Raw genomic sequence first — 27,744 nt, forward strand, 5'->3', positions numbered from 1 at the left:
GACTCCTACTCCACCTCCATCCCGAGGATAACATCAGAAGACGCCAGGTGAGGGGGGGCAATGGAAAAGGGCATCCTCCTCCTCGCACCGTCGTGGTCCCAGATGGTGCAAAAGACAGTGTCGACTCTGAGGGGGGAGAGCCACTAAGGAGTGACCACAGTCTTCCTCCTGTCCCACTCCAAGGAGAGGTCTGGGATGGGGAACAGGTAAGGACTGGCCTCCGCGAACAACCATAAGACACGCCTGAAGTGTCAGGGGGTAAGATCCTGCCCCGCAGACCAGAGAGTGTACTATATGGACGGCACCACACTGTTCTTTCAGTCATTATTTTGGGAAAACAGGGCGAGACGTTACACCCCGATGACCTGAAGAAGAGAATCTCAAAAGCAAAAAGGGAAAGAATAAAACCCAACAAGGTGACCTAAGGAAAAAAAAAAAAAGACAGATCTGGAGTCAGATCCAGGTCTGACTCTTAGGCTACTTTCACACTAGCGTCGTACGACGCACGACAAATTGCGTCATTGCGATGTATCGACGCAAGCAGTGAAAGCGCCGCACAACGGGGGCACGGATGCTGTTTTTCAACGCATCCGCTGCCCCATTGTGAGGTGCGGGGAGGAGGGGGCGGAGTTCCGGCCGCGCATGCACGGTCGGAAAAGACGGTCACGACGCACCAAAAAACGTTACATGTAACATTTTTTGGTGGCGACGGTCCGACGCAACCGTCGCACGACGGTTGCGACGTGTGGCAATGCGTCGCTAATGCAAGTCTATGGAGAAAAAAACGCATCCTGCCAGCACTTTTGCAGGATGCGTTTTTTCTACAAAACAACGCATAGCGACGTGCAGTGCACGACACTAATGTGAAAGTAGCCTTACTGACACTAAGCTAAAACTGACGAGTTTTGTGTCAGTCGGTAGGTGTATACTGCAGAGGAGGAGCTAACTTTTTTTGCCTAGTGTCAGCCTCCTAGCGACAGCAGCATACACCCATGCTTACCTGTGTCCCCCAATGAAGCGAAAAATGTGATTTTTTTTTTTTTTTCACAGAACAACATTATAAAATTCTGTGAAGCAAATGAGGGTTCAAGGTGCTCACCACACCTCTAGATAAATTCTTTGAGGGGTCTAGTATTTAAAAAAAAGAAAAAAAAAAATATGGGGTCACTTGTGAGGAATGGCGGATTTTGTTTAGGCACATTGGGGGCTCTGCAAACGTGACATGGCGCCCGATTTCCATTTCAGACATTTTTTCTCTCCAGAAGTCGAATGGTGCTCCTTCCTTTCCGCTCTACCATGTGCCCAAACAGTAGGTTTTCACAACTTGGTTTTGTTACTTTTATTGGAAAAATGAAAAATTGCTCATTAACTGTTAACCCTTCTAACTTCCTAACAAAAAAAAATTATGTTCCAAAAATTCTGCTGATGTAAAGAAGACACATGGGAAATGTTATTTAATATTCATTTTGTGTAGTATAACTTTCTGGTTCAAGGGCTGTGCCTCCGGAGCTTATTTTACATGAAGGGGGGGTTACCAGTGTGAGACATGTAATGGCCGCTCTTTGCTACCCTGATCTCACTGGAGAGCTGTGTGTGACAATTACTGACAAATCTGCAGGTTCCTCTCAGCTTCACGCTCACAGACAGACTGGGTTGTAATATTACAATACAGCACAACTCGGAGAGAAGCAAAAAGAAAAAAAAAAAAAAGTTATCACCAATCCGCAGAATAGGCAATAACTTGCTGATCGGTGGAGGTCAGACCACCGGGACTTTTCATCCTTGTTACAAAATGCAGCGATAGATGGGACGTCCACCAACTGCTCCATTCATTCTCGATGGTGCTGCCGGAAAATCTAAGAACAGCACTCATCAGAATCAGCATCAGAGACTCAATGGAGCAACGTTCAATCATGCACACAGTCACTCAATGCTAACAGGAATACAAAGTTCCCTCTTCCGCAAAAAGGTGTGGGTCCCAGCAGTCTGACACCCACTGATCAACAAGTTGGCAGCTATCCTGTGTATAGGGGGATCATTTTTTTTCACTAGACAGCCCCCTTTTAAGTAAAAATGACAGCTTTACTCTACTTGATAGGCTCATGAAAGTTGGCAAACTCAGAACAAGCAATGAAGATGTAGAATTATTATTTACCCTTTGGCAACTTAAGAGGTGATGCAAAATTTTGCAATACAACTTCATCCCCACTGAGATTAGATAAATCCAGGCAACGTTTAGGAGTTTCCCTGCAGGAATAAGTTTATAGAGGTCAAAACCCAAATTTTCGGCACAGTGCAAGAAGTGTTCTCTATCAGTTAAACATGGAAAGACAATAAATCCATTAGGGAAACTCGTCAAAACTATTGTCTCATGAAGACCACTTTTCTAATAATGTCATTGATTGCTAGGCTAAGGTTCTTACAGCCATGCATTTCCTGGGCAGTAATTATTACATGGAAAGCCTAGTGATACATGGCAGCAATTAAAATAAACCGCAGATCAATACATTGCCAGGAATGCCAGATTGCATTCACTCTGTCTATCCTCCTACTAGTCGCAGGAGACATCTCTCCCAACCTCGGCCCCCCCATGTTATAGCAAGTCAAACCTCCCAACTAGGGTTGAGTGAAACGGATCGGACATTTTCAAAAGTCGCCGACTTTCAGCAAAGTCGGGTTTCATGAAACCCGACCCGATCCCACTGTGGGATCGGCTATGCGGTCGGCGATCTTCGCGCCAAAGTCGCGTTTCATATGATGCTTTCCCTGCCATTTATTCAGCAAATGAAGTAGTGTGGGCAGCGTGATGAGATAGGTTCCGGCTTGCTTTGTGCGGCGTCTCAGGGGGTAAAACCGCCATCTTAACGTTTGGGACATAGCGATTTGCACAGTGAAACACAAACGAGAGAGAGAGAGAGAGAGAGAGAGAGAGAGAGAGAGAGAGAGAGAGAGAGAGAGAGAGAGAGAGAGAGAGAGAGAGAGAGAGAGAGAGAGAGAGAGAGAGAGAGAGAGAGAGAGAGAGAGAGAGAGAGAGAGAGAGAGAGAGAATAAAAAAAAAAAATAATGATAAACTGCATTGGGTTTCGTGTCGGTTGGCCCCCGACTTTTCAAAATAATCGGCCGATTTCTCACGATCCGACTTTCGAGACAGTCGGGTTTCACGAGACCCGATTCGATCCTAAAAAAGCAAAAGTCGCTCAACCCTACTCCCAACTGCTACACTCAGACACCCTTCCAACCGTATTAATATCCCATGCATGCCTTCTGCCTCTTTCAATTGTGCCCTTTGGAATTCTCGCTCAGTGTGTAATAAACTCTCCTTCATCCATGACTTCTTCCTAATTCTCTTAACCTCCTGGCTCTTACTGAAACCAGGATTCAGCAGTCAGACACTACCGCTGTTCTTTCATATGGTGGACTACACTTTTCTCATACCCCAAGATTGGACAACAGAGCAGGTGGAGGCGTTGGTCTGCTCCTATTCACCAAATGTACCTTCCAAGTTATCCCCTAAGTATCCTCACTTGTCTTCCCTTCTTTTGAAGTCCATGCTGTCAGACTCTACATCCCCTTCTCCATGCGAGTGGCGGTGGTGTATCGTCCTCCCGGCCCCTCTCATCAGTTCCTGGATCACTTTGCCACCTGGCTTCCACACTTTCTCTCCTGTGACATCCCCACCCTCATCATGGGTGATTTCAACATCCCCATTGCTTTTCCCCCTCTCCCTATCTGCTACTCACCTTTTATCTCTAACCTCCTATTTTGGCCTCTCGCAGCATGCTAACTCTCCAACGCATGAAGACGGTAACTCCCTCGACATGGTCTTCTCACGGCTTTGCTCAGTGGATGATTTCACAAACTCCCCTCTCCCACTCTCTGATCACTACCTTCTTTCATTCTCTACCAAGAACTGCCATCCCACTCAGGTCACCCCCACTTTCCACACTTAAAGAAACATCCAGGCCATTAACACCCAGAAACTTATGAAGAACTTGCAGTCCTCATTGGCCCCTATCTCCTCCATCTCATGTCCTGATTCTGCACTGAAGCATTACAATGAAACCCTGCAAAGTGACCTGGATGAAATTGCACCTCCTATACATAGAACAACTCGGCACAGACGGTGACAAACGTGGCATACGCTGCAAACACGTTTCCTGCAGCAATGCTCCAGGTGCGCTGAACGTCTGTGGAGAAAATCTAATCTACCTGAAGATTTCATCCATTATAAGTTCATGCTTAAAACATACAACTCTGCCCTTCACCTCACCAAACAAACCTATTTTAACACCCTCATCACCTTACTGTCCAACAACCCTAAACATCTCTTTGACAATTTTCATTCCCTACTCAACGCAAGAGTGCAGGCCCAACCACAGATCTCTGCGCTGACGATCTGGACAACTACTTCAAAGAAAAAATTGACCACATCCAACATGAAATTATCTCCCAATCTCCTCAGACCATGCACTGCACTTCCTCCCCCACTGCATCTAGCTCACGCTCTGATTTTGAACCAGACACAGAAGAAGTAATCAGGCTCCTTGCAACTTCTCGCCCGACCACTTGCACCAGTGACCCCATTCCGTCACATATCCTCCAGTCGCTTTCCCCTGCTGTCCACCTCTCACCTAACAAAAATATTCAACCTCTCTCTCTTCCGGTATCTTTCCCTCATCATTTAAGCATGCCATCATACATCCATTACTTAAACATCACTCGACCAAAACTATGCCGCTAACTATAGGCCTGTCTCTAATCTCCCCTTCATCTCCAAACTCCTGGAACGCCTGGTCCACTCCCGTCTTATCCGCTATCTCTCAGATAACTCTCTTCTCGACCCTCTTCAATCTGGTTTCCGCTCTTTACACTCTACTGAAACTGCCCTCTCTAAAGTCTCTAAGGATTTACTAACAGCTAAATCTAATGGTCACTACTCCATGCTAATTCTCTTAGATCTCTCCGCAGCATTCGACAGTGTGGACCATTAGCTCCTCCTCACTGTGTTACACTCCATCGGCCTCAAGGACACCGTTCTCTCCTGGTTCTCCTCCTATCTCTCTGACCGATCCTTCACTGTATCTTTTGCTGGTTCTTCCTCCTCTCACCTCCCCCTTACTGTTGGGGTTCCTCAAGGATCAGTCCTAGGCACCCTCCTCTTCTCTTTGTATACAGTAGATTTGGGTTCCAGTACCATCTCTATGCTGATGACACCCAATATACCATCTCTATGCTGATGACACCCAATAACACACTTATCCTGATATCACGCCGGCCTTTCTAGAAAACACCAGTAATTGTCTTACCGCTGTCTCTAACATCATGTCCTCCCTCCATCTGAAACTGAACCTGTCAAAAACTGAACTCCTCGCATTTCCTCCCTCTACTAACCTACTTTTGCCATCTCCATGTGTGGTTCCACCATTACTCCCAAGCAACATGCCCGCTGCCTTGGGGTCATACTTGATTTCGAGCTTTCATTCACCCCCCACATCCGATCTCTGGATCGCTCTAATCTGCACCTCAAAAACATTTCTAGAATTTGCCCTTTTCTTACTTTCGACTCAGCAAAAACTCTTACTGTTTCACTCATTCATTCTCTTCTGGACTATTGTAACTCTCTACTAATCGGCCTCCCTCTTACCAAACTCTCCCCAGTCCAATCTGTTCTGAATGCTGCAGCCAGGATGATATTCCTCACCAATCGTTATACCGATGCCTCTACCTTGTGCCAGTCATTACACTGGTTACCCATGCTCTCCAGAATCCAGTACAAAACTATTACCCTCATCCACAAAGCTCTCCATGGCATAGCACCACCCTACATCTCCTCCCTGGTCTCAGTCTACCACCCTACCCGTGCCCTACATTCGGCTAATGACCTGAGGTTAACATCCTCATTAATCAGAACCTCTCACTCCCGTCTCCAAGATTTTTCACGTGCTGCGCCAATTCTTTGGAATGCACTACCCAGGTTAATACGATTAATCCCCAATCCCCACAGCTTTAAGAGTGCCCTAAAAACGCATTTGTTCAGACTGGCCTACCGCCTCAACGCATTAACCTAACTATCCCTGTGTGGCCCATTCAAAAAACTTCAACCATAATCAAGTTCCTCACATGTTCTCATACGCTTTATGCATTTAAAAGCCCTCTGTGTATGTACTGTTACATATTTAGGCTGTTAACTGGTTCATGCAGCTTTACATGAACACCCGATCCTTACACTATGGCTGGTCCAAACAACGAAAGCAATTGTTACCATTCACCTCTCGTGTCTCCCCTTCTTCCTCAGTCTGTAAGCTTGCGAGCAGGGCCCTCATTCCTCTTGGTATCTGTTTTGATCTGTGTTTATTGTTATGCTATAAGGTCTATTGTCTGTACAAATCCCCTCTATAATACTAAAGCACTGCGGAATTTTTTGGCGCTATATTAATAAAAATCATCATCATTATTATTATTAGTGCAGAGCACTCCATTCTAGGTCAAAATAAAGGAGTACAGAGCAGGGCACCATCTATACAGGGAAAATACACAATCTCTGCAGTGTTCATGGCATGAATGATCACCCACCATAAACCCTCAATGGAAAAATGATGTATGTCTCAGTGAAAGAAAAAATATATATTAAATACTATGTATGTGTCAGGACATCCTTGCTTTACCCCTATTAGATATTAGCTAGTGATATTATAAATACATATATATATGTATTTATAATATCGCTAGCTAATATCGATTAGGGGTAAAGCAGCAAAGAAGCCCTAACACATATAGACACTAACATACATCAACTTTCACAAAGATTAAAGCTCCACTCCAGAAAGTATTTGTTTAGTCCTGAACTGGAGAGATGCTACTAAGTTCCCTGAACCACAACAGGAGGAAAAAAAGGAGGAAAAAACCTCCACTATTCTAGAAAAAAACACCACAGAAAAACAGGCAAAGGTGCTTACCTGTCTAGGCCTCAAATCAAATGCACTATCATGGTGCAGTGGGTCCCAAGTAAAGATGGCGACTACACAGGTGTGGTAATACCAAATGAGACAGCCAGCCTACAATCAGGGATTGGCCACTTGGGGCCCACTGCACCATGAGAGTGCATTTGATTTGAGGCCTAGACAGGTAAGCACCTTTGCCTGTTTTTCTGTGGTGTTTTTTCTAAGTTCCCTGAAAGTAGCATTATCATTACCATACGCAGTCATCAGCTGTTCCCAGTGCTGCCCCACCATCTCATGACCACAACTTCTGATTGTCAGAGGTAACCGTCATAAGCTCGCAATACATTTATACATTGACTTTTGATTTATGGATGGCCCAGCAAACAGTGAATCAAACCAGCAAATCACAAAGTGCTAGAGAATAAAAAGATAATAAAACAATAATGAAAGTTTAAGACAGTGGCTGGTAAGTATAAGAGTAGAGGCAGGGAATTTAGATTAGTACCATCGAGTGAAATTTAAAAAAATAAATAAATGTTGGAGTGGTGCTTTAAAAACTGATATAAAATAGCAATGCAAATCAGCAACGGTGTCCTGTAGCCACAATTCATAAAAGATAAGGGGTTAGTGTCAAATAATTACCCCTGAGGAAGCTGACTTATAGCAGCATAACGTGCGGGTGATTGCTCCTACAACTGGGTCTTTTCGTCCTCCTCACTATTACATAAGTATTTTTTTTTCCATTTTGCATTCAGCCCTTATGTTCATTTGCAGCTCGTGTTTCTATTGTTATACGTTGAACTTTATGTGCTGGTTTGTTTCTATTGTATATTTTTGGCACTTTGATTTGACTTATATATTTTTACTTTTCCCACTCTTACTGTATAGTAGCTCAGTAACACATCAACTCTGCATCATGCTGCTCTCAAGTGGGGTAGAAAAAAAAAAAAATCTAGTGAAATGTCTTTTAAAGGGGTTGTCCACAACTCGGTCAACCCCTTCTCAATCTGTATGTTTTTCCCCTACTAAACTAATTAGACCTATATTCGCCTCCGGTGCCAGCACTGGTTTTCCTGGGGATCATATGACAGTTTTGTCGTGAGATCTCTGTGGCCATTCACACGATCCCTGAAGCCACTTTACTCTCACCGCCTTCGGACAAACGACATGCATACAGAGGCTCCTGCTCGCTCACTTCCTCTGGATGAATGCAATACGTCTGAAAGTGGAGAGAGAAGCCAGCGCTGATTGGCTCTTTGGGGATCCTTGCAGCCAATGTCGACACTGTTGAAATGGTGCCGGCCCCTGAGGGGAGTATAAGTGCTATTTTATAAGGGGGAGACAGACGGATTGCGAAGGGGTTGTCCGAGTAGTGACATGTAAGAATGGATTCTTATACACCCAGTTACATTTGTTTTGCTGGATTTTTCGATTTGTGAATCGTTTTTACACTCTGCTTAAAATCTGTCTGGAAATCACCAAGACACAAGTTCAGACGGTTCTATTAAAATACTTACCCACTTAAAGTACTTAAGTTACTAAAGCCCACAGCAAGGTCAGTGATTGGTGTTAATGGTTGGTCTGGAGAAAAAATAGCAGAAGCATCTTTGTCTCTCCGAAGATTTAAAAGCATTCGACAATTTGTACGAAAAGCAAGACCAGAAGAGGACTTTTTGCCATCTGATGTTTTTGAGTGATTGTCCGCCATGGCTTTTTACGTCAGCTCTCAAAGGACTGGGAGCACTGGAGAAAACAAGAATACAAAAAAAATAAAATCATGAATCACGTTCCTAGGAGATCACCTCCAAAATGTAATACGGTAAATTATTTATCTCCTATACTTATTATTACAGTGTTCCCCGATGAGCAAAATCAACTTTATTAGGCTACGTATAGAGGACTCTATTATTTAACTTAAATTAACAAGACAAGTGTTGGACCCTTACTATTTTGCCATTTGATTTTTGGCAGTGTCATCTGATCTTTAACTCCTTAATGACCTCCTTAATCTTCCATCCATTCCACTCTCCATTAATTCCTGCAAAGCATCTAAAGAGTTAAACTTACTTATGGCAGTTCTGAACACTGAGGGGTGCGACTTAAAATAGTATCACTTTTGGGGGGTTTCCGAAATATAGGCCAATCAAAGTCACATCAAAACTGCACAGGTACTTAAAAAAAATAGATTTTTAAAATTTCCTTAAAAAAAAAAAAAAAAAAAGGAAACGATACTAAACTTTCAACCCTTCTAACTTAAAATAAATGAACATTCGAAAGAAAAAAAAAATGACAATGTAGACAGAGTGAATGTTATTTTTTATGACTATCTGGTTTAAGGGTATAAACATTGATAATTTAAAAAAAAAAAAAAAAAAAAAAAAACTTTAAAAACTATCTAATTTTTTCATGAAGGCAAAACATTGATCTAAATTTACCACTAACAAAGTACAATGTATCACAAAAAAGCAGCCACAGAATCACTGTGATACGTTGAAGGATCAAAGATTTATTACCACATAAAGTGACAAATGTCAGATTTTAAAACTTGGTCTAGAAATATTCATGAATACTCTGATTTAAAAGGCCATTGTTATTGCTCTGTGTGAAATTCCCTTTTCAATAAAAAAATTTAAAAAAAAAAGAAAAGTTGATCACTAATAAATGAAATACCTGGCTTATAATTAGTGCATTTGGGTGGTGGTTTGGTGCTTTAAATACACTGCTCAAAAAAATAAAGGGAGCACTAAAATCCCACATCCTAGATATCACTGAATGAAATATTCCAGTCGTAAATGTTTATTCATTACATAGTGGAATGTGTTGTGAACAATAAAACCTAAAAATTATCAACGTAAATCACAACTAATATCCCACAGAGGTCTGGAGTTGGAATGATGCTCAAAATCAAAATGGAAAATGAAGTTACAGGCTGATCCAACTTCAGTGGAAATGCCTCAAGACAAGGAAATGATGCTCAGTAGTGTGTGGCCTCCACGTGCCTGTATGATCTCCCTACAACACCTGGGCATGCTCCTGATGAGGCGGCGGATGGTCTCCTGAGAGATCTCCTCCCAGACCTGGACTAAAGCATCCGCCAACTCCTTGACACTCTGTGGTGCAACGTGACGTTGTTGGATGGTGCGAGACATGATGTCCCAGATGTGCTCAATCGGATTCAGGTCTGGGGAACGGGCGGGCCAGTCCATAGCTTCAATGTCTTCATCTTGCAGGAACTGCTGATACACTCCAGCCACGAGCTCTTGCATTGTCCTGCATTAGGAGGAACCCAGGGTCAACCCCACCAGCATATGGTCTCACAAAGGGTCTGAGGATCTCATCTCGGTACCTAATGGCAGTCAGGCTACCTTTGGCGACTACATGGAGGGCTGTGCGGCCCTCCAAAGAAATGCCACCCCACACCATTACTGACCCACTGCGAACCAGTCGTTAACATGATCGCTCTGTGCACATAGAGCTGCATTATTCTCAGCAACACATATGCTCATAGGACAGTATGCTGCCAAGAACGGTGATATTCCAAGGGTGTTTGTCACCCCTAAAGTGCCAATTAAAATGCATAAACATTGATATAGTGGACGCAGGGCTGTGGAGTCGGAGCCCATTTTGGTGGAGTCGGAGTTGGAGTCGGTATGAAATGAACCGACTCCTAAAATATATAATAAATTGGGTGCAGTAGTTCAATGCAGTTTGTGGGGAATATTTTTCTCATAAGAATTTGAGAAAGTTATGAAATGTCCTATAAAGGTCTGTCCTATTCCTGATCTAAGGTCTAAACTTTTAGCTGAGATGAATCTATGCTGCAGTTTATGTTCATAAGTAGCGAAGCTCATCCTCTACAGATAAGGGGAAAAAAAATAAACACACAGGGAAGGAATGCCTGCATTCATCTCAGAATTTCTGGAGTGAACAGGAAAGCAGGATTAAAGAAGGCAAGTACTTCCTAAAGCATATCTAAACTTTCAATAAACTGTGCATAAATCAATAGTCCAGTATATGTGGTCTCTGTATGCTTGATGTTCTAGTTTGTTTTTCCTCTTAGCTCATGTTTGGAGAAATTAGCTGGTCTTATATACACTATACATAGAGAGTGTGAGTGTGTTCTGGAATGTGATTCAGCACAAACATGCTCCCTCCTCCCCTCTTCATAGACTGTGAGGAAATATGATGTGAGGCATTTAGTGAGCTGTACCCTGCTGAGACGAACCTTGACATTGAAAGTTCAGAGTAAAGCGATTTAACAACACATTTTACAAACTTTATACTTAACTGTCCTATTGATTTATGCAAAGATTGTTTTATTTCTATCCTAAATTATACAGTGCATAATTCCCTAATCTTGCAAGAATTACAATATACTTTTTTTTTTTTACAGGACAAAATTTTCAGAGCGAATTTAGATAATTACAAAATGTATAAGGAGCATCTTATGAAGTCAGCTGTATTTGAGCATTTCACAGTGACTCAAGATACCGTAATAAACATTTTGTGTGTCAGTGTATAAGTGACCCAGATGAAAACAAATGCTGTGATGCCAAAATCAGTGCATACTCAGGCAGTGGTAAAAATGCTCCTTCAAGAGCTTCCAATCTAAAAAGACATTTACAACGCTGTCACCCAGAAGTTTGCAAAGCTGTGACTGAAAAACATCACAGCAGTAACCAAGGAACCAGCGACCAGCACTTCCCACCGGGCAAAGGAGGAGGAAAGAGCATCTCAAAAGTCAGTTACAAGATATTTTGTAAGTGACAAATTTACTGTAACAATGACAGCAGATGTGTTTAAAAGACAGCTCATAGAGCTTGTTGTGAAGGACTGTACCATTATTTGCACGACCAGCTTTTATAGCTCATAATGGAGAAATGGCTCGCAAACCTGGTGTTTCTCTGGAAGGAGAAAGCATTAGAAAATTAGTGATTAAAGAAGTCCTTAACCAAAAGAAGATCTTAAAAAGACTCAAGAGACACTTTGTATTTCTTAAAAAGGATGCCTGCGCACGTCACAGAGTGAACTATTTTGCTATCAACGTTCGATATGTTTGCGACAACAAAAAAATTGTTACTAAGACACTGGCAGTAAAAGATACTAAAGCTCATCACAGCAGCCAGTTTATCCACACCTTGGTGGAAAAAGTTCTGCAAGATTATGAACTCAAAAAAGAACAGGTTCTTGCTATTGTAACTGATAATGCTTCAAACATGATAATTAAACTGATGAATGAGAATTATGAAAGTGAACAGCAGCTAGAAGAACATTTCACATTCAGTATGTTGGAGATGCAAGGCCACAGTCCTGTTCCCATAACGGAGGAACAAACAGGTATTACTTCAGAACAACAGCAAAATGATTCTTTATCTTTACAATTCGATGATCTTGTTGAAGCTGCTTCACACCTCTTTCCTATTCATCACATGCGTTGTGTTATGCACACCCTGCAGCTGGCAATAAGAGAGTCTGTAAGAGAGACATGCTGGAACTGATTAGCAAAGTGAGTAAATTGGCTATTGCTGCCAGAACCCCTAAAATTGATTGCATCTTGAAGAGACGTGCTAGAAAAGGGGCAATTGTGGATGAAGCCACTTGGTGGGGCAGCACCTATTTAATGATTGAGCGATTGCTTGAGCCGAAACCGTTTCTTGTAAATATCGCCACCCTTAGGTAACACTATATGAAGGTCAAAGGACACAGGTGGCTGAATTGAAGGAATTGCTTCATCACCCATTTACAGGGACTAAATAGTTACAAGCTGAGGATCTAACTCCTGGCATTTTTATAAAAGGAGTGGAAGACCTTGTTGCTTTGCCTGTCCCAAAGAGGAGGTTTGATCGCAGATGGCATTGCTGCTTCAATGAAACTGCTATTAGAAAATAAAATTCTTCTGGCAGCTGTTTATGCAGACCTGAGTCATCGTATATTACTGGATGATCAACAGCTTACTAAAGGAAAAGAAGCTCTGAGGTAGCAGCTAGGATGAGCTACAGAATGGCCAAGAGCAAGAGGACTCGGGTCCTGCCAGTGCTGCTGCTGCTATTCCTTCATCCTCATCAGATGAGGAGTTTGATTTTGACAAGTATTTGGATGACATGGAGCAGGTAAAGTGTTGCCGCAGGGAAAAAGATTCCACTCCCATAGAAAAAAGATTGACCATATTTCAGAAAAAATTTTCACTTGCTCTCAAAGAAGTAGAAGAGTTCATCAAAACATCAAAAGAGTTCATCAAAACTGACCGTGCATGAGGCAATTCCTATACCCTGAAATTGTTAGAGATGTCGCCCATGTGGTTACTGCCTTGCCACCAGCCCGAGTTAGTGTAGAGGTTGTTCTCTAGCCTTAAAATAATTAGGTCAGATTTGAGGTTGTCTATAAAGGAGGATCTGATGGAGGCGATACTATTTCTCAGAACAAATTCATAGACTGCACAAATGCTATTCAGTACGTTTGTTTTTTTTTTCCCCCACTTACTGCAGAGTGTATAATAAATTGTAAATATGCAAAAAAAAATTGTTCTAAAATTGTATTCCGATAAATATATTTTATGTTCTATCTAAATGGCTTGATTATTGTATCATAATAAAGATTAAAAGCCTGATGTTACCATTTTACTACAGTAAATTTATCACTTAATCTTAAACACGAGCCATGTATGAGGGAGTCGGAGTCGTGGAGTCGGTGTCATGGGAATTGAGAAGTCGGAGGTTTGGCTTACCGACCCTCAATAAAAAATTAAAAAAACACCTGGAGTAAACAGTTAAACTTAATATGGACTTAAAAAATATATATTTAATATGCCAATGGTGGTACTTCCGTGCCCGCTTAGCGTATGTCTTGGTACACCATTACGTTCTCCTATTTGCAAATTAAAGTCAGATCCTTTTTCTTGATTGACAGCGCTTCATTGTTAAGAGCGAGCGCTGTCTAAGATCACCTTGCACACCAACACTGCTGGAGGGTAGCGGCATGCTTCAAGTGTCAGTGTGGGCGCACACACAATGTAGGTGTGGGGGCATGATTACACCTGGTCCTGCCTGTCAGATGGCGCCAGTGAGGGGTAGAGCAATGAGCAGACACCATGCGAACGTCACAATGCCGTCTCCTCCTCATTGAAGCCACTTGGCACACTCCTAGGGGCACGGAGCCACCAGACGAATGGTCAGGTCACTTCTTTTAACCGCTTGGCTTCTTTGGAACCATGAATCCCTTTAATAACAGGCTTTTCTTCACATACTGTACACAAGGAGGGGAACATTAAACCCCTCAGTGCTAATCTACTTCTCCCTTTCTCGCTGCGCATTTTCAAATTACTTTTCAGTGTTGTCATTCACAGAAAATGTCTTCATGAATTTTGGGGGAATTTAAATTTCAAAAGATCCCGTCAGGAATATTATCTACCCGGGCGACCCTGCTACGGTCTAGCCAGTTAACCATGTGTCTGCTGGACTGAGATACTTTCATGTTCCAAATATGCCTGATCACGGGTGCCAGTCTCAGGCTTTGGAGGAGAGGAGGCGGGGGAGGGAAAGGGCCCTTTCTGATTTGGGTGAGCCCTGTCCATATAGTCCTGGGTATACTGAGGACATGGTGGAAGGAGGGTGCAGCCAGGAGCAGGACAGCAGGGGTCACGGTGCACCGCTTTATTGTGGAAGCACTGGCTGCTCCTAAGCAATGCTCCTTCCCTCCACTCCCACACAGCATGCAATACAACCTGCCGGAGCATAGACAATAATGGCTCTCACGTGAAGGTGACCCTCTGACGCCACGCGGTAACCTCGGGTCAATACATGCCGCCTCAGAGCCGGACCTCCCTGGGCCACTGCCCCTCACCGAGCCCGGAGCCAGACGTACTATACGGCGACTAGGGGAAGTACTCGAGAAATTCAATTCTTCCGCCACAGGCACTGACCAATCAGCACACAGAGGCTATGTCAGAACGCTTAGATTGGCCAATCAACGCTAGGGAACAGGCAGCAGCTCGGGGTCACGAGGAGGCGTCGCCCGTTTTAAAACAACGTTATTTTTGATTGGTTGCCGTCGTGAGATGATAGGACAGGCAGACTGTGATTGGCTGATGGCTCCCCCGCACGTAGCAGGACAGCGCTAAGCCGTCACTATATTATGCATTCAGGCCCCGCCCTGGATGACGTCGGCGGGACTTTTAAAGCTCGGGGAGGGGGAGCCGCTCTGATCAGCTGTTTATTGAGCCATGCAGCGGTAATGGGATGGCTGGGGATCGGTGGCAGCGGGTGTGACTGACGGGGCGGTAATGGAAGGCTGTATGCTCCTTGTTATGTGGTCCTGCTTTGTGGAGGATACTTGCATCACGTCCATACATGTGTGATGGCTGAATGAATGATGCTGCTAATATCACCCAGGGACTTGGCAGCACGTGACCAGAGTGGTGCTGGAGGGTCTCCTCCCTGCAGGCTGAGCCCCCCTGGGCTCTCTGTGGAGTAGTGGCCCTGGAAACAAGATGCACTGGCGGCTGCGGGGCGGAATAAAATGTGTTATTTCTTCCCACACTCTCTGATGAGGAGGTATTGGCAATTACATTAATGGCACATAATGGGTTAATGCCATATAGGGCGTAGTAAAATGCCCACCAGGGCTAAGCTAATGTTAACTCATTAGGTGCCAAATAATTAAATTGCTAATCTCTGCAAGGGAGAGACAATAAGGCCATGTTCACACGATCCTTTTTTTTTCAGGTCCTTTTTCCATGCAGGGTACAGTCCAATGTTACTCTATGGAAAACAAAAACCGCTGTGCCCACTATCCTTTTTTTCTCAGGCAAATCCGCGAGGATTTGCCTGCAGAAAAAAAGAAGTACCATGTCACTTCTTTCTGCGGATTCAGCTCCTGTTTTCAACAGGCACCAATAGGAAAGTGCTGTTGAAAACCCGCAGAGGAATCTGCAGAAGAAACTGCAGGAAAATCAGCAGTGCAGTTTTGCACTGCGGGTTTTCCAAATCAGGACCTGAAAAAAAAAGGATCAAAAAAAGGATCGTGTGAACATGGCCTTAACCCTTCCACTCTGCAGCCAGCCTTCTATCCTGTGCCTAGCGCAACATGAGAAATGTGGGGCAAGGTTCCCTTTAAGGAGGACATGTCACCCCATCAAGTGACCAGTTTTTTTTTCCTCTAACACCCATGAGACGGTGGATTTTGCAGTGACCATGACAAATCTGCTACCATGGTGCCTGATTGGTGGCTCTGCGGACACGCACCCTGTAAATTGGGTTCCTATTGCTACAGTAATGCCAGACATCTGGCTGCTAACTGCAGTGTCGGCATATATATATATTAATAGGAAGGAAAGTTTCTTGTTGTTTTAACATGGGACTGCCCCTTTAAATGCATGTATTGGATTAACCCTTTCATAAAATGTACTATGGCATATGTCGGCTCAGGAGCGGAGCCTGCGTCATTCCTGTCAGTTGATAACGTGAGATAGTCATCACCTGCCTCTAATGGCCCCAAGAAGAGCTGAACGCTGCTATTAACCCCTTGAATACAACGGTCAATCTGACATGCACCCATCGCTTCCCCCTTCCCTTATTGATGGCTGCCATGACTGCGTTTGTGATGACCAGCCTGTGGCTGGGCTTCTATAAAATGGCTTTACTATAAATTGCAGTATAAAGTAGAGGTAATCAGACAATTTGCAGGAATGTCCACCCCAATAAAAAAAATGAAATCAACTGTATTCTCCCATTTTACATGGCTCCATTGGCATTAAAATTAAAGTTGCTGATCTCAGAAAATGGCAACATGAGCCCTTTGTATAGTTTATATTTTTTAATCTCCATGAACATACTGACTTGAGAAATCCTATTCCCTGGTAACTCTTACAATACAAAACTAACAAAAAAGTGTTTTCTCCACTTTCCTCCTGTAAATTGAATTGTGTCACTCAATGACATTCATAGAAGCCTTTTTAAGCCAAGGGGGGAGGGGAATGGTATCACAGTACATGGTCAGTTATAGAATATCAGAAGGGCAGGTGCAGACGACCGCATGTTCTCCATCCAAAAAACGCTCTCTAATTTATATTGAGAATTAATGTTTTTCCTTCCGGTTTGTCCAAGACTGACCTGCACTTTGATGCCATCTGGGTGCAGTGTGATGCTTTCCACAGATCCATAGACATAAATGGGCCAGTGCATCTGATTATCAGTGGCAAACTGTATATAGCGCCCCCACTGCTGCAGGGCCGAGGGGTACCGGGCCTCTGAGTCTGTTCTGGGGTTGTCACGGTGGCTAGACCCGGTCCGTGACCCTGCTGAGGGGCGCCCAATGAAAGGTTTGGATGGTGAAGAGGATGTGGTGGTGCGGTGCAGGTCGCAGTAAATAACAAGGACACCAGGTTGCAGTCTCTTTACCGCTTTACTGAAGGCTTCAGGATCCTCAATCCGGAATACGGTTAACCGGGCTGCGCAAGTCCGGCCGGTCCGATGGCACCTCCAGGGTTCCCTTTGCAGGTGGAAATCTGTGCCTACCTTCTAGCGCTTGTGTGTTGTGGTCCTCCCCTGCTGTGCTTACGGGATAGTCCCCACAACTGTTGTCTGTTTCTGAAGTTCCCTCACAACTCGATTCTGATGATCTGCTTCGTCCCCCAAATGATATGGCGAGGACGCACCCGTATGATGGGTAGGCTCGGAGCTCTTCTGGGACCCTAGTGTCGCCCCTCTCCAAATGTTGCCCCCTATGTCTGCTTAGGTGAGACAGCCCGCCTATAACTGACTGTCCTGCCGTAGGTTTGAAGTTTGGCCTGGAGCTCAATACTTCCTCGGCGTTCCGGCTACGCGCCTCAGTAGGATGTTGCCTCGTCTTACAGCACGACTCCTACTGGTGTTTCTCCTTGTTGCGTTGATCTCGTTTCTCACTCTTCACAATAAACCTCGCTTCTTGTCCTTTCTTGGGGTACCGCCGCGATGAAGTGCAGACGCGGTCCCGTAACGTTCTTTCTGTTCGCTAGGCCTCTGTCAGGATCCCACCCCTGACAGGGACCCCCCTGAATCTTCCCTTGCAACACCTTCTGCCACAGGATGTTGCCTGTTCGATTCCCAGTCAGCTTCTGTCTAACTTCCTATCTAACCCCCAGTTTTACCAGATTGTGAGGAGTGGCCTAATAAATAGAACCCTTAGCTCCCCCTGGAGGCCAGACTGTGAAGTGTATTGGTGTCTGTGATACCTGGTCAGGTGAACTCCTTCAGTGCCATCAGACGTACCATAGCCCCCCTTAGCGGCGGAGCGTCAGTACTGCAACGACCAGGACTCTGGGGCGCTGCACTTACATGCTGTGTTTTCCCTTTTTTTTTTTTTTTTTTTTTTTTTTTATTCCTTGGACCACCCTGTCGGAGGGAATAAATGGGACATGCACTTCCTCACTGAATGACCTTGGTCCGCATGTGAGATAATGTGTTAACGAATCGCACTTGGACCAAACCATACAGTGAAATCTGTCAGCGCGCGGGTCAATAACTATTATAGAAATATATCATGGACGAGCGAAGATGCATTATGAACAAATCAAAGTAGGGCTTGGTGTCTGGAATTCTTCTCATAAATGAAGGTGAAACAAAAATATATTCCCCTCCCCCTCTTTAGGCTAAGTATATATGTGTGAAATGTGTTGCTTCCTATGAAAAGATCAACAATTTTCAACTTGTTTTTAATAAACTATATATGTACTGGGGAGATTGATATTAGAGCTGGCAAAGCTTCACTATAATTGGATTGGATTGTGTTTTGCAGGCTAGATCCTCAGCTGGGAGTATATATGCCGCCATTGGCCTGCGATGAGCCTCCACTCCATGGGCTTTCCAAGGCTCATCTTCCTGAACCCTGGATGTTAATAGATAACCTCACTTCCATGGAGGACAATTTTAGGTAACAACATTGACCCTCAGTAATCGTGTGCTCTTGTATGTGAAACAAGTGCTGCATAAAATTACAGCCTAATAGTAACCCTAATTCTCAAAGGGCTGCTCTGGTCCTGGCACCCCCACTTCTGTCCTGTGCTGTAAGTGGAGGGGGCAGGCTCGCTGCTTATCTTAAGTCGCTCTCTCCCCCTTCTATCATTGATGCATAGAGTAGGGGACTGGCCTGGCTATCGAAATAAGCAGCTAGTCCCCAGCAATTCTTCATGGTCTGCTGATCGGCGTGCTTAGAATTCTGAGAAAATAAACCATCCTACTTGCTGTCTCTGTGCTCCCTCACAGCATCTTGTTCCGGTGCCAGCAGCTGCAGCGGCGATCACATGTGCCTGCTACTTAAAGGAATGAATATTGACGCCTATGGGCGTGGAGTACATTGCATATTCTTTCACTTAAGTAGCGGGCACACATCATTGCGTGGGAGCCAGCTGCTGCGACTACTGTGCCAGCACAGTGAATATTGATGTTTCTTTAGCAGTGGGCACAGGCTTTAGCTGCAGCAGCTGGCTCCTGCCTCCTGAGACCCTCTGCTCTGCCGCTGCTACTTCGTCTTCTGGGACCATCACACTAGAAAAAGCAGTTGGGGCTTTTTCATCACAAAAAGTGCTGAATAACTAATACTGGAGTATATACAGTACTTGAAAAATAAAGGTACTTGGTGCAGAAATTGGTAAATTCATGAGCCCACTAGGTATGACAAGGCATATCTTTCTTTGGGAGCCTAACCTAATATCCCAGGCATTAAGGACACTGCTCTCTCCTGGTTCTCTTCCTATCTTTCTGACCGCTCCTTCAGTGTTCTGTTCTCCGGCTCCACTTCATCTCCTCTTCCTCTCACTGTCGGGGTACCTCAGGGCTCAGTCCTTGGCCCCCTTCTCTTCTCCCTCTACACGGCCCCAATTGGACAGACCATCAGCAGATTTGGCTTTCAGTACCATCTTTACGCTGATGACACACAACTATACACGTCAGCCCCTGACCTTACCCCCGCTGTACTACAGAACGCCACTGACTGTCTGTCTGCAGTCTCTAACATCATGTCCGCTCTCTATCTGAAGCTCAACCTCTCCAAAACTGAACTTCTTCTGCTCCCGCCTTCTACTAACCTCCCTAAATCTGACATTTCCCTCTCCGTGGGTGGCACCATAATAACACCTAGGCAGCAGGCACGCTGTCTGGGTGTCATGTTTGACTCCGATCTCTCCTTCACCTCCCACATACAATCTCTTGCCCGCTCGTGCCGCTTACACCTAAAGAACATCTCTAGAATCCGCCCTTTTCTCACCATGGAGACAACAAAAACTCTCACTGTCGCCCTAATCCACTCCCGCCTGGACTACTGTAACTCTCTTTTAATTGGCCTCCCCCTCACGCGACTTTCCCCTCTCCAGTCTATCCTTAATGCAGCAGCCAGGGTCGTCCATCTGGCTAATCGTTACTCGGACGTGTCCGCTCTTCGCCAGTCATTACACTGGCTGCCCATTCATTACAGGATACAATTCAAAGTACTTGTTCTCACCCACAAAGCTCTCCACAGTGCGGCACCCCCTTACATCTCCTCCCTCATTTCTGTCTATCGGCCTAGCCGACCGCTGCGCTCTGCAAACGACTTTCGACTAACCTCTGCACTAATCCGTACCTCCCACTCCCGACTCCAAGACTTCTCCCGTGCTGCGCCAATCCTCTGGAATGCTCTACCCCAAGATATTAGGACCATCCACAACTTGCATAGCTTTAGGCGCTCACTCAAAACTCATTTGTTCAGAGCGGCCTATCACGTTCCCTAATCAGTCATTTTATGTTTGTGTGTTGTGTGTAGCCCATTCACTATCTCATCTACCCCCCACCCCCTGAAGATGGCTGGACCATCATTGTAAATACATCATTGTAAATACACACCTGTACTTTGTATCTCCCCACCTCATTGTAGATTGTAAGCTCTCACGAGCAGGGTCGTCTTATTTTGCCTTATTGCTGTATTGTTAACATTGTTACCTATGACTGTTGTGTTTGAAACTGTTAAACTGTAAAGCGCTGCGGAATATGTTGGCGCTATATAAATAAAGATTATTATTATTATTATTATTATTATCCTGCCTCTCCTGGACTTAACGGGAGTGTCACCCCAAAAATCGTATCTGAGCTAAGCCCCCGATGTAACATGAAAGATGAGAAAAAGAGGTTATATTATACTGTCCTGGGGGGGCTGTCCGGTCCGATGGGTGTCGTGGTCCAGTCCAGCGTCTCCTATCTTCATACGATGACGTCCTCTTCTTGTCTTCACGCTGCGGCTCCGGCACAGGCGTACTTTCTGTCCTGTTGAGGGCAGAGCAAAGTACAGCAGTGCGCAGGCGCCGGGAAAGGTCAGAGAGGCCCAGCACCTGCGCACTGCAGTACTTTGCTCTGCCCTCAACAGGGCAAATTAGTACGCCTGCGCCGGAGCCGCAGTGTGACTACAAGGACATCATCGAATGAAGATAGGAGGCCCCAGACCTGGATCACGACGCCCATTGGACCGGACCGCAGCTGGACTGCCCCTGGGTGAGTATAATCTAACCTCTTTTTCTCATCTTTCAGGTTACATCGGGGGCTTATCTACAGCATTACAGGATGCTGTAGATAAGCCCCTGATGCTGGTGGGCTTAGCTCAGATAGGATTTAAAAGGAACCTGTCACCCCCAAAAATCATACTTAAAGGGCACATAGAATCCAGCACTAATTAAAAGCAGCCTTGGGCTCATAATCTTTCCCAGTATACTACATAACTAGCCTAGTAAGTGGCACATCTCAGTAATTGGGGTCTCTGCCCATACATCATGTTCTCGGCTAATATGGCAAAAGCCTGCTGCTAGATTCCCTTTAAGGACATAAAGTGAAAGATGTGCTACTTCATAACTGTGCTAGCGTTTAAATAGCACTTGCACAGTCTTCACCCTTCATACGTGGCTGTGGAAGGTTGTGGGAAGCAGCACATGTCTGGTTCATGCAATCCTAAGACTTGGACCGAACGTTTTCTAGAGAGTTGAGCGTAAACTGAAATGTTAAAGGCATGCTTTGGTTTTAGTGCTGTAATAAATACTGTTGGGTTCTCTCCATATCTTTTTATAAGGTTACCATCGAAATCCCGCTTCCTCAGTGCTCCAGGTGTGCTGTCAAAAGGTCACCGTTCAGATATTGCTGATATCAGAAGGTACGTGTGCACACACTGTCTGCAGATACGTAGCAAACAGTGGCCAGACCCACTAGACTCGCATTGGACATGTTTATTAGGTAGTCAACATACAGTAAATGGAAATCTGACCTACCGAATTTCCACAAGCCCGATCATTTGTTCGCCACAAAAATGAACAACACCTGACTACAGCATAACAATAGCTTATCCCCATTGAAAACACATGCAAGTTTTAAAGGAAATGATTTTTCACAATCTACGGTTTAATCAGATTTGTGATAAATGTATAAACATAATTGCCTTTTTTTTTTTTTCCCCCTCATCACTATTTTTTTTGTTTTTTTGTTTAAGTTGGCACCAGGGCTATTTTGGCAATTAAAGCGCACCCATGAATATTCTGTTTAATTATGTGTATTGTCTGTATTTTTAAGTGTTAATATGATCACCGACGGCTGCTTCCAGCACCGTTCTGCTCCACTTCTCAGTGATGTTGTAGAGACCGCAGGTAAAGAAGGATGCAGGGGCAAATAGGAGCCAGAAAGCAAATAGCGTTTTTAACTTTCTTTTTAACTTCCAACCAAAAAGATAACAAACGTTTTCCACGCAGGGAACTTATATACAAGAACACAATCTCGCAGTAAATCCCAATTATTATATGGCCGCCCTGAACTACACCCGTAGAACGCGGCAGCGCCTCACTAGTGACTCCCTACTAAGATAGTCAACAACGGTCACTTATCAGTGCTGGTTCAGCGATGTAGTCCTGACGGGGAGGCTCCGACAACGCCGTAGTCCTGATGGCGGAGGAAGGAGGTGTCTTCTGGCGACGGGCCCAGGCGTAGAGTCGAGTCCAGAATGTCTTTTGCGGTGCTGCGTTCCCTCCTGCAGGCGGACGTTGATCCGAGGTAACAGCCTCCCAGTCCAGAGAAGAGTCTTTTTGAGGAGGATTAGGAGAATAATCAGTATCAGTCACAGCTGAGACGAAACCATGCGAGTCTGTAGCACTCTCTGGCAAGGTGTTCTCAGGGAGCGCGGTAATACTGTCCCTGAGCTGGTCAGCACTACCCCTCTGCCTGGGGGGTCGCTGACGACGAATGCGTCTCTTTTTGGGGGCTCCAGTAATTGCCCGCAGTGTCTGTTGCACGTTTTCCCCCTGCTTCCTGCAAGTCTCACTGCGGCCTGCACACTCACAGCAACTGCGCTGCAGTTTCCTCTCCTCAGAGATTTCCCGCGCTTCTCTGCCCCTGCTTTCGCGCGTTTTGCTTTTTATCCTCTCCTCTCCCTGCGTCACTCTGCCTCCTGTCACATGAGCCTGGCTTCCCATGCACCCCTCAAATCCGTCCCCCGGAACCCCGACTCCCGGCAACAATGGTTCCACCCGTCTGCACAGCTCACCAGGTCCCTGTCCCCTACATTCCCCCACCCTGTATGCTCGCCAGTCCCTGGGCGAGGCCTTCGCACTGACAGGTCGCCCACCTGACGGATTGTTCCACACTTGGGTCTGTCTAGTGTGTAAGTCAGGACTGTAGCGAGTTGGGGGTCTACCGGCAGTAGAACGTTCAGAACGTCGTGGCTCGGGTCCTTGTGTAGGGGGTGTTGGGGGAATGTCGTCAGCGGAAGGGTGACTGGTCAGGGGTAGTGTAGTAGTCGAGATAGGGGGAGTATTTTGACGCCGTTCTTCTTCATCATCTTCTTCTTCCCACCAATGGTTGTTGGGGGACTCAGTCGTAGGTGGCTCTTCCCTGATTGCGGATTCCGGGGTGTCCGAGTCAACAGAGCGACACAACCGGAGCATGTTGCGATGAAGAATGCGAGTACCTGTACTTCCGAGGGCCTCAGACTGCACTTCATATACAGGTCCATGCGGGTCTATACGGCGAAGCACCCGATAGGGTGTTTTTTCCCAACGATGGTCTAACTTGTTTTGCGGTCTTTGCTCTCGAACGAGTACTCGATCACCTGGCCGGAACTCTGGGGGTTTTGCTGTAGGGGTGCTCCGATGCTCCACTTCCCGAATTCGAGTGTGTACCAGTCGGTGTAAGGTCTGCAGCCGATGCCGATGATCACGCACCCACGAAGCCATCCCTGTTCGGGGGCCTTCTTCCTCCGAAGACAGTTCCAGATCTGTCATGCCTTTTCCTGGGCGCCCAAAGACCACTTCATACGGGGTGCGTCCTGTGACTTGATGAACTCTATTGTTGTAGACCCACACTAGGTCAGACACGTACTCCGGCCAGCGGGCCTTCTGATCTTGTTCTAGCGCACGCAGCATTTGAAGCAAAGTCCGGTTAAACCGCTCACAAGCCCCATTTCCCTGGGGATGATACGGTGTGGTGCGTGACTTATCAATGCCGTAGAGGCGATGCAGCTCTTCCATGACCTTGCCCAAGAAACAGGCGCCTTGATCCGAATGTATTCGCCTCGGACAGCCGTAAACTTGAATAAAGTTCTTACAGATAGCGCTCGCCGCCGACTCAGCTGTCTGATCACGGGTAGGGATGACTACCGCGAATTTTGAAAAATGATCTACCATAACGAGGCAGTGTTCGTAGCCTTGATGCGCTGCTCCAATGGTAATGTAGTCTATCATTAATACTTCAAAAGGGGCAGACGTCGTGATGCTCTGCACAGGCGCCCTTTCCTCCGGTGACTTGGTTAGCTCACATTGTCGACATTGTCTACAGGCAGTTTGTACTTCCGCAAGCAGCCGAGGATGATAGAACCGAGTTTGCAGCCACTTAAACGTCCTCTTCACTCCGAAGTGTGCCCCGGACTCATGAGCTTCTTTAGCAACTGCGGCCACCACAGGCCCTGGTAAGACCATCTGCCAGGTCGGCTCAGAATCTGCCAGAGCCATGGTTAAGTGGCATAAGAGCCCGTCCTGAAGAGTTAGGCGCTCCCACTGCCGCAGAAGAAGGTTCAGATCTGACGGGAGAATTTGTCCAGGGGTTCTCACGGGCAATAGACCATTCGTTATCCACTGTCGCAATGGAGCTAGTTCCTGGTCTTCCTGTTGTAGCCGTATCCATTCGTCCCGACTCTGAACCAACAGTCCTGCAGCCGTTCCGTTCCCGGTCTGTTCCCGGCTCACAGCCGTCTGAGCAGCGCCCCCGATGGCGTAGGGGATTTCTTCTCCCTCCAGCTCCTCATCTCGATTAGTTCTTGGGGGATTTTTCCGCAGACGAGATAATGCGTCAGCATGAACATTCTCCGCTCCTCGCTTGTAAAGGATACGGTATCTGTACTTGGCCATCCGGGCTACCCAGCGCTGTTCTAGGGCACCCAATTTCGCATTTTCCAGATGTGCCAATGGGTTGTTATCCGTGCGTATCAGCACCTCGGAACCGGCCAGGTACTCAGCGAACCGCTCCGTCATAGCCCACACCACGGCCAGCAGCTCCACCTTGAAAGAACTGTAATTGTCTGGGTTCAACTCAGAGTCATGAAGAGACCGACTCGCATAGGCGATCACTCTCTCCCGCCCGTCCTGAACCTGAGACAACACAGCCCCCAATCCCTGAGAGCTGCCGTCGGTGTGTAGGATGAACGGTTGCGAAAAGTCCGCATAAGCCAACACCGGCGGCTCCATGAGAGCTGTCTTCAAGTCCCGGAACGCTGCTTCTTGTGGCTCCTGCCATTGTATCTTCTTTCCCCGTTCCTTGGGGGAGCTTCCTTTCAGCAGGACTTGTAGATTGTGAGAACGGCGAGCAAAATTCTTCACGAAGCGCCGGTAGTACCCAGCGAGGCCCAAGAACGCCCGTACATCTTTAGCGGTCTCCGGTGTGGGCCACTCCTGGATTGCAGCAATCTTCTCCTGCGATGGCCGGACTCCTTCGGCGGACACCACATGCCCCAGGTACTCGATCTGTTCCCGGAACAAGTGACACTTCTGGGGCTTCACCTTAAGCCCGTATTTCAGCAACCGGTCTAGTACCTGTTCCAGTCGGCACAGATGTTCCTCGAATGTTGGGGCGTAGATGATGATGTCATCCAGATAAATGAGAGTGGCCTCGAAGTTCAAATCCCCCAGACACCGCTCCATTAATCGTTGGAAGGTGCCTGGAGCGTTGGCCAGCCCAAACGGCATTCGATTGAACTCAAATAGTCCCATGGGAAGGATGAACGCTGTCTTAGGACGATCTGCTTCTGTCATCGGGACCTGCCAGTATCCGCTGGCTAGGTCTAAGGTGGAAAAATATTTGGCCCGACCCAGCACGGAGAGAGACTCCTCGATACGGGGAAGTGGATAAGAGTCTCGGACGGTGCATGCATTTAGCTTACGATAGTCCACACAGAACCGGAGCGTGCCGTCCTTTTTCCGCACCAGCACGATCGGGGCAGCCCACGGGCTCTGACTCTCGCGGATCACTCCCTTTTGTAGCATCTGGCCTAACAACGTCTTTACTTCCTGGTACATCTGCGGGGGAATCTGTCTGTACCGCTCCCTGATGGGCACTGTATCTCCGGTCGGAATTCCATGTTCGATGGCCGTGGTACAGCCAAAATCATCTTCATGTTGCGCAAACACTTCAGCATAGTGTCCAAGGAGCCGCTGCACTCGCGATCCAGACCCGGTAATTCTGCTCGCATATGTTCCAGAATAGTTTGACCTTTTCGTAACGCTATCACCTCAGGATCCTGTGTGGTCCGGACACTGACCATCCAGGGATCAGGGGAATCCACCTTTAACTGTAAAGTATCTGGAGGAGGCATCACTTCTAACGGTCGTAACACTTTGGCCATCTCACTTCGGACCCGTAGCACGACATCGTGTTCGTCCACATTCACACATCGCACTGGTACGGCCCCATTTTTAACAGTAGCCAGAGATCGGGCCACCAGCAGTCCTGTGGGCAAAGGGGACGTAAAGGTGGGCTCAACCTGCACTTGCACTCCTTCCAGAGGGATGCGAGCTCGGATGGGCAGGGATATAACAGTCTGTCCTGGGGGAAACGTCACTTCTGCTGTCGGGGAGGTGATTACTTTCCCTAGTATGTCTCACTCCTGAAAGGTCTCTTGCACACGGACTTCCCTCACTAACTGTCTGAACACGGAGCCTTGAGGTGTACTGGTCCCCCACTGATTGAGTGTCTCTTGTGTGGTCTCCCCTAACAGCAAACTGCCAAAGTCCTTCAATACATTCATCCCCAAAGTCACGATATGTTGTGGGCTGGGATCCCCCCGTGTCAACACAACCCCCCGGCGGCCCAGGTCTTTCCCACATAAAGATATTTGCATCCAGGTGACCCCTTCCACTGGGATGGGCAGCTGATTGGCGGCCTGCAACCGGATTACGGGGCCCCATTGGGGTCTGACTGACACAGGGAAGTGTTTTCTAAAATAGGCCTCGGGCATAGTCGTGACTTGAGATCCGGTGTCCACCAGACAACGTACAGCCCGCCCTTCAAACTCTGCCCAAACCAGGGGGCAGCTGGCAACCAAATTTTCGGGACTTTCACCACCCATCCGCGGGGATTCTGACTCCGAGCGTCGTCCCCTTAGCTCGGAGTCCTCTAGTTTAACGCCCGCCGTGACGAGGCCCTCCCTCTCCGGGGGCACTCCCGTGCGAAATGTCCTGCCTCCCCGCAACCATAGCAAGCACCGGAGACCGGATAATATCCTGAACGAGCGCCACGAGCTGGACTCCCAGACCCTTGCCCCCGGGGTAGCTCCCTTGGGC

At 46.4% G+C, this 27,744-nt stretch overlaps 2 protein-coding genes across 5 annotated transcripts in view; one reads left to right on the plus strand and one right to left on the minus strand.

Moving 5' to 3' along the window:
- CDC25C (cell division cycle 25C) overlaps window positions 1-14,927 on the minus strand; it is an 83,825-nt gene extending 68,898 nt beyond the window's left edge. Inside the window, exons 1-4 of one of the 3 annotated variants that reach the window (XM_077265547.1) lie at window positions 14,693-14,822; window positions 8,888-8,979; window positions 8,459-8,684; window positions 2,156-2,247 (exon numbers count right to left, since the gene is read on the minus strand). In XM_077265547.1, the coding sequence (XP_077121662.1) occupies window positions 2,156-2,247; window positions 8,459-8,649 (283 nt within the window). In that variant the 5' untranslated portion in view covers window positions 8,650-8,684; window positions 8,888-8,979; window positions 14,693-14,822. Of the gene's footprint in view, window positions 1-2,155; window positions 2,248-8,458; window positions 8,685-8,887; window positions 8,980-14,692 lie in introns of all 3 variants that reach the window. The other 2 variants (XM_077265546.1, XM_077265548.1) reach the window with 2 other exon arrangements.
- A 59-nt stretch (window positions 14,928-14,986) lies between these two features.
- The window catches only part of LOC143776308 (oocyte-specific histone RNA stem-loop-binding protein 2-like), a 47,573-nt gene continuing 34,815 nt past the window's right edge, over window positions 14,987-27,744 (plus strand). Inside the window, exons 1-3 of one of the 2 annotated variants that reach the window (XM_077265549.1) lie at window positions 14,987-15,167; window positions 18,711-18,845; window positions 22,002-22,082. In XM_077265549.1, the coding sequence (XP_077121664.1) occupies window positions 15,160-15,167; window positions 18,711-18,845; window positions 22,002-22,082 (224 nt within the window). In that variant the 5' untranslated portion in view covers window positions 14,987-15,159. The remainder of the gene's footprint in view (window positions 15,168-18,710; window positions 18,846-22,001; window positions 22,083-27,744) is intronic. The other variant, XM_077265550.1, reaches the window with a different exon arrangement.

The sequence above is a fragment of the Ranitomeya variabilis genome, chromosome 5 (genome assembly GCF_051348905.1).
Source record: "Ranitomeya variabilis isolate aRanVar5 chromosome 5, aRanVar5.hap1, whole genome shotgun sequence".
NCBI classification, from domain to species: Eukaryota; Metazoa; Chordata; class Amphibia; order Anura; family Dendrobatidae; genus Ranitomeya; species Ranitomeya variabilis.